At 41.7% G+C, this 7,927-nt stretch overlaps 1 protein-coding gene across 1 annotated transcript in view; it reads right to left on the reverse strand.

The window, feature by feature from the left end:
- OSBPL10 (oxysterol binding protein like 10) overlaps positions 1-7,927 on the reverse strand; it is a 175,187-nt gene that overhangs the window by 122,496 nt on the left and 44,764 nt on the right. The window contains exon 4 of the mRNA XM_006030210.3: positions 7,659-7,847. Within this exon, the coding sequence (XP_006030272.1) occupies positions 7,659-7,847 (189 nt within the window). The remainder of the gene's footprint in view (positions 1-7,658; positions 7,848-7,927) is intronic.

Raw genomic sequence — 7,927 nt, forward strand, 5'->3', positions numbered from 1 at the left:
AACCGAAGGTGATACTACAATGGGATTCCTAGTATATAAAAGATTCTTTGGCTCCTTTACCATAGCAAAAAGCAATTCCATGATGCATGCATACCAATTTTGTTTAGTAGAAACAGAGGCTATGCCTCACAGGGGGCAAATACAATCCATGAACTTTATGTTCTAGTTCTGCAGCATCAAACATACAGCCCACAGTTATCCAGAGCTCTCCCAACTCTATCCAGAAGTTGGGAGGCATGGCCAGGGGTAAGTGAAGTGATCTGCTGTACAATCTGGGGCCCTTGGGCCCCGATTGATGTGGCAATCAGCAGCAGAAGGGCAAGTGAAGACTGATGCAGGTTTTGATCATCCTCCAACTATTTTGGCCGTCTGAACTGCCATGGCCCTACCTTCTTCACTGTACCTGCCACTACCTTGTGCTGGAGGAGCCACCAATGCATGCCCAGGTCAGAGCTGGAGCCACTTATGCCACCATTGCTGCATGCCCTGTTCCCTGTGCCAGAGTCAGGGGTTCCAGAGCTGCCACTGCCACTATGACCCAGTTGGACCCAAACCACAAGGAACCCAAAGTCCAGATCCGGCCCAGGGCACAAAGTGAGTTTAACACCCCTGTTCTAGTTAATTAATAATATTCCTGTCATTTAGCAATGTCTGCACTTGTAAACATTTTAAAAGCAAAGGGCCCAGACTAAAAGTTTAAAAACAAAATGCAATAAGATGCGCACACATGCTTATGCACTCTCATCCTACCATAAAAGCTGTGTAATTTGGTACAAGTCACCTAATGCACTACTTAATTCAAGCTATAATTTACTAGTGGGACAGCAGGAAATAGAACACTTGTGCACAAAAATCAACGCGGAGAAAGAAGCCAGTTCTCTCTCATTAATGTAACGGTAAATTTATGTTTTTTATAAAAAGTTATGAATTACAGACTGAGCCACTAACACTAATTTGATATATACAAACTTGTAAAAATACCATTAAAAAAACAAAACAGTATTATTTTAAACAAAATCTACAATAACAATTAATAGTTCTGGGCGCTCCTTTCTGATCCAATGTTAGAAGGTAAAATAGTAAGAATATTACATTTTAAAAATTTGGAAATTTTTTGCTGGCAACACAAAAAAAATCTTGTGACACTAAAAGCTTTGCTCAGTTTTCAAATTATAAATATATTTGGCACCAAAAGGAAAGTCCTGTTTTTGAGTAAGGTGCATTTATTCCATATTTCATTTTGGCAAGCTAGACTGATCAAATTTAAGAGTAATCAAATCAAGTTCTCTCTCTCTCTCTCATTTTTTTTAACATTACATATCAATTTGACCATAAAAGATACTCTTCTATTGATCTTTAAGTATTAAAGTTCTTCAAATACCCTGTATACAAGAGAAATACCTGAGTCAACACCGAATATGCGAGGTGGACAACCTGTTCCTTGTATCTTAACTTTCAAACAAAATCTGAGAAACACTATTGCAGTCCTTTGGAATATAGATCACATATCACCTGCAGTTAAGGTGCATAGATACAATCTAGTGTTTGAAGGAAGTATCTAAACACGTACTGTATTTACTTGAACAAGACAACCATGAATATAAGACAAGCTCCCGATAAGCAGATTCTATACACGGAAAAATTAGAAATTTGTTATAATTTTCCAGGTATATAATCTAATTATTGGAGGTTTGTTTTGATTTTGCCCCCTTCCGACCCCTACAGCAGGGAAAATACATCTGGGGCAGGAGTAGGCATCGTTTTTGAGCAGAGTGCCAAAAACACCCACAATATCAACTTATAAGACGTTGGTGTGCCAGAGACATATGGCGGGGGGAGCTGCAAGGGACCTGATCCTCGTGGCAGCACAGCCCCTTCCCTGCTGTCTACCTCAAAGTGCATATGCATCCACTACCAGCAATGAGCCGGCTGGGTCTTCGCAGATCCAGGTACAGCCACTTGGAATCTCCTGGTTGCCTGCCACAGCTGACCCAGGCTCTGGGCAGGCCCCTGCCACCCACCATGGAGCCTGGGCTGTTTGGAGGAGGTGGCAAGGAGGCTGAAAGCAGCTACACTGGGGTCCACAGAGCCCCAGCCTGGCTCGTTGCCAGAGGCAGGTGGCAGGGAAGAGGCCAGCGATGTACTGCCACGACAAGGATCAGGCTCCTTGCAGCTCCCCTCCCATCCACCCCGAGGCATGTGCAAAGCAAAATGCCTTTGCATGCCACGCTCTGCCACCAATGACAGGGGTTGCCTACCCCTGATCTGCTGGAAGAGACAGAGGGCAATGGAGCTTGCCTACCCCTGAAGAAGCAGGAAGAGACAGAGGGCAATGGAGTTCCCTTGCCCTCCGTCTCCCCCAGCTTCCTCCCCCTGCAGTCCCTTCCCCCCACTTTTTACTGTCAGACCCTGCTCTCCCTAAGCACATGGAAGTGAGGGGGATATTTGAAAACACTGACCTGAAAATAAACATACCTGTAGTAATTTGTATATAGGCAAATTACAGGCACCCAAAGACTTAGTTCATCCAGAATTGATGCCTTTTTTGAAACTGCTTCAAGTTTTATCACAGTTACGCCAGAAACACACTTATAAGCAGCACTTTTGAACATACTTATACATAGTACAAACTATGCATGATATTAGTCCAAGGCCAAAAGGCTCATAAATTTACCATACAGTTCACTGGACTGGGCCAGAGCACAGTCAACAGTGTTTCAAGCCACAGTGACCCCACAACTCACCACTGCTTAGTATGTGTGTGTAATCCAGTTACCTCCTCCCCTCTACACGAAGGATCCATGTGCTAATCAGACCCTCACTCATGACTGGAATCAGGCGTTATTGTCACAAGTCCTGGGATCCTCCAAAAATTTGTATGTAGATGAGGCACAAGACAACATGGTCCAGTTCTACCTCATGAAAGACGGCGACACACTAATCATATGCAACTGGCTGAAAGAAGGAGCAAGAGGGCTTCTGGCTGAACTGTTTGGGGCCCCATTTGGTAATGTTCACCAGACATTTAAGCCTCGTGAAGAAACAGGAATCACTGGAAATGGGAATGAGAGGTACAGCTCAGCTGTGGGAATGAAGAGGAAGTTTAAATGTATTCAATCTAGTGGCTCACCATGACTTTAAAGAGTTGGCACTGAGGGGGACTGAGCACAATAGGCACTACCATGTATCTTAATTTTATTCAGATGGGCCACACTAGCCTATCTTTGTGGTAGGTTCCCATCAGTATGTTTGCTCAATATGGGCCATGTGATTTATAGTCGTGTTCAGTGTTGGCTACATTTAAATCAGCATCACCGTTGGTTTTTATTACTGAGCACATGGTGGTTTTGGCATCAGTTTAATGACAGGCAGTGTATTTAATGAGGTTTCCTTGTACACAAATATAAGGGAAGAGCCCTTGCCTTCCCCCAGTCCCAACTGGGGGGGGAAAACTGAGAAATTCAGATATAACTCAGGACTTGCAGGAAACCTGGGTTCAGTACTTGATTCAGAGTAACAGAGACTTAAGCTCACAGGACTGAAGAGCCACATTCCTTACATAGCACCTTCAATCGTATAGCTTGCATACACACACATTTAGAAGTCCTGAGAAAGCTAACAACACTTTATTTAGTGTACAAATATTTACAATCTAGTGTTATTCTGAAATCCTATTTTAACATATGGGGCAAGGAGGAGGAAGGTCACTGCCTCCTCTCCCCATTTCCCAGGAGCATTAAACAACTGTTGCACTGATTCACTTGTATTTTAAACAAAACTGGTTCACACAGTTGTACACTAAAAGCAACTTATTTGGATATTTAAACTTGAATCTTACTCGATTAGAAAGATTTTTATGTACAACTCTATATAATCACAATAAAAAACTCTTTCCATCATCCAAAAAATAATTTACAGCAAAACAATTCCAAGATTGAAAAAAAAAAAAAAAAAAAAAAAAATCCCCACACCCCCAACATTAACCCACAAGAAGAAGAGAGAGAGAGAGAACTGTTTCTATTGCTGCTATTCTTGTTTTTTATCCTCTCCTGAGGGAAATTGATCTATTGCTGCTGTTCTTGTTTTTTATCCTCTCCTGAGGGAAATTAATCAATCTATACAGCAGCCTTCACAGATTTTAGAGCAGAGCACCAGCAAGTGCTTTTTGGATAGATGGCTGTGAACACAAAGAGCTTTCTTCTCTTTCCAGTTCAAGGTCATTATAAACTATTATGAACAGGAGTTGAAAAATAAGATCACCCAAAGTAAAAAGAGATTTTTGCATGGCCAATTGGGCTGTCTGAGCCCAGAAAACTAAAATGCCTCCTCTGGAAGAGAAGTTGAGCAGACATGAGCAGAACAGTCCAGGTGTTCAAAGTTCTCTCTCTGGAGGGACTAGAAAAACAGAACAAATGACACCAGTATTTTTTAAGTTATGATATAAATAGGGAGACAGGAACCAATGAAGGCCTGGGGATTGGAAGAGAAGGCTCAAAAGGAACAGGAATGTGTATTACTGCTCCTTGAAGAGGAAGGGAATAGGGACAAAGGACCACTGGCTTACTGCTCAACTACAAGACTCTTTCCTATAAGAGCCAAGCACATCAGTTTATAGTGCTGAGGTTAAAAATCATGACAAAGCTTACTCTAAAGTGAAAAAAGGACCACCACCCAAGAAAAGGAACTACCTTTGCCTTGTTTGTTACACCAGCTCCCAAAGGCACTTTCAGGATATGTCTACACATGCACTCCAATATGCATTAGCCTATTTTAATACGCATCAACTAACTAGCACGTTTTTCAGTGACATTTTAATGTGCATTAAAATAGGCTAACATCCATTGAGCATCACTTAAAAATCCATGTTCTCTAGTTAATAAGCATTAAAATATGTTAATGCACAGTTTCCTAGCACCTCACAATGTGGGTACTAGATTTAATGTGCATTAACGTACATGTAGATGCACCCTTAGATATCCTTATTATGAGTGCTACATGAGAATTTAAGTAGAACAGCATAACAACCTGGGAAAGCAGCAGAAACAAGGACAGCAGCAGCAAAGGAATCCTGGAAAGAAGAAGAATTGAGGACAGCATTAAAGTTAACTTATTAAAAGCTAGAGCTAACCTACAGAATCATAAATATGCACCCCTGGAAGGGACCTTAAGAGGCCATCTATTCCATCTAAGGCAGGTTTCAACTATACTATTAAGACCATCCACCGAGATAGAGGTTGTTTCAGTTGGTCTATTCTACCCCTTCCCAAAAAGGAGATTATTCCAATACTTCACTACCCTTACTATAATAAAAAAAAAAAAAAAAAAAAAGACATTGTCCAGGGAAAAATGCAATTTGCTCCTATTTTTGTCCCAGAACAGAAATATACTGGGATTGGCGTTTACACACATGACTCTTCCTATCAGAATTTAGTGAGCAGACCAATACACTGCCATTTTTCTGCCACTGATTCAGTGATACAATCCCAGGACAACCATTCAGGAGCATTTAGTGTTGTCCCAGGTTAAACTGTTAGTACTTATCCTGTGAAACTTTTTAACAATTTATAAAATGGGGGACAAAGAACATGAACATCTGAATGATGCAAGAAAAGCAACCAACTCCACCATTTTGCAAGTGCTAAGCATCAGCAGAGCGTGTATACCATGTACAACAGCTGGCAACAACAGCACCACAAGTTCAGAAACATTTTACATGGGGACAAAGAATAATATGCAGCCAAAGATGATTTGGACTATAAGCCTAAAAGCAAGTAGCACATATATTAATTTTAAATTGCACGCAAACACAAATCAATACAGTGCCAGAGACACCAATATCAACCCTGGAAAAAAGCCCCAGGCACCCAATAAAACTCCTCACTTTAAATAATTACTTATCATCAACTAAAGAATTAGATGAACTTAATGTATGGATTAATTAAGTGGGCTAGATGCAATTTGCTGTAGTGGCAAGGAAAAATATATCCCCCTTTTTTTTTTTTTTTTTTGTTAGAAATTACATTGTGTCCTTGGTCTCTTCCAAGAGAGAGCACTTATTGAATGGACAGGGGAAAAATGCCTTCAGGAAACAGAGCAATGCTCAGAAGAAAATAATAGAGCTTGAGAATAAAAAACAATAGAGCTGATGGGGCCAAAGGGGGAACCGACTTGGAGGTGTTATAAGGGCTGTCTGTAAGATGGCCAGGGTATTTGGATTTTTCATAGGCTACAGAAGGATCCAAGTAGCCAGGAAAAGGATCCAAGTAGCCAGGACTGACAGAATCAGCAGGGAGGCTGATTAATGGAGATATTGGCAGGACTTCCCACTGGCTACCACCTAGCCCCCTGACAGCATAAGAAACTTTTCTTTTTGTTCCATCTTAAAACACTATGGTCAGTTTATCTCATACGATTCTTTTCTCCTATATAAACAAATCCTTTTGATGTCTGTCTCTTTACTGAGTGCTTGTGGTGAAGAGTCATTTCTGGACGAGTGATATTCCAGGAAAACCCATTCTATGGGGAGGGGGGTCTAAAAATTTATTTCACAACCCAAAGAGAAGCCACCTAGAGCTGACAGAGATTCCCCTGCTGCAGCTGTGAAGTCCTGTATAACAGCAGGGAAGGCGAGGCCATGGAGATATGCAGTTATCCCAGGCCAAACCTTAGTCTGTTTGTTGAGACAAGCAGCAGGACAGCAAGGAGAAACTCTGGGCTCTAGGGGTACCCCCTAGGGACAGGTTGCGACAGAGACAAAATTAAGTTATCCACAGATGCTTCCACAAAGGGTATTGATACAACCAGAAGTAATGGATTTACAGCTGCTAACAACAGTATGCTGATGCTTTTGGGGAAAACCATGCATAAAGATTTTAGCTGAAAAGTCATTCCCCTACCCCACCCCCTGCAAAAAAAAGCCTCGCATACATACAGCCAGCCTGTGTATCTTTACATGGCACTGCATTATGCAGGACAGATGTACCCTAATTTGCACCAATTAGGACATCTAGACATGCTAGATTTCTGAAGTTTTATCCTTTTTGACAGCAGTGGTGACATGTAGGGGGTGCACAGGGGTACATGTGAACCCCCTGAGGGGCTGGTGCACTCCCTGACAGGCTGCACTCCTCACTTAGGCGATGGGCAGGTGGGAGCGCCGGTGCCCCCCCTTTGAGTGCTGGCCAGGGTGTGGGAGCGCCGGATGAAGCGTCACAGCCACTTCCCCATCGGTGAGTTTTGCCACGGGGGGACCACCCCCCTGGGTCACTGACTGGTTGCTGGGGGGAACATGTGCCCCCCCAACTAAGGTGGCACCAGTCACCCATGTTTGACATCATACCTGGATAGTATTATAGGAATCTACATCAAATAAACAAGTTTAAAACCTTGATTTTAGTCAACTAATTAAAAGAAAAAAATTAAATGATACTCTATTTGTAGAGGTTTTATTTCAAAGTAAACATATATACACTATCTGCAGCTGTATATCCAGATTATCATACTATAATTAAAAAAATGAGGACTGTTATATTTAAACTTAAAAAAAAAAAACAAAAAAAAACAAACAAACCTTACCCTAGAAAGTGCATGTCTAAAAACACAGAAAGAAAGAATGCATACACCTAAAAAACAATAGGGGACACCAAAGCAGCTCTTACCTCTCTGACTTCATGGATTTGACCAGACTGCTGGTTCTTGGCTCTTCGGGCTGCTGCCGGAGATTTGTGATGTGTAATGGTGACAACCGTAGGCCCACTTTGACTCAGGTGTTTTTGACTGCTAGGAGATGCAGAATTAGTTGTTCCATGAGGAAGCAAAGAGAAGCTTCTGTTTCGTGAGGAATTACTCTAGAACAAACAGGATAATTCATTTTAATACACACACAAACATCATATGCAATTTAATGTAGTACTTAAAAATAAAGAGT

Source organism: Alligator sinensis, unplaced genomic scaffold, assembly GCF_000455745.1.
Source record: "Alligator sinensis unplaced genomic scaffold, ASM45574v1 scaffold181_2, whole genome shotgun sequence".
Taxonomy (NCBI): domain Eukaryota; kingdom Metazoa; phylum Chordata; order Crocodylia; family Alligatoridae; genus Alligator; species Alligator sinensis.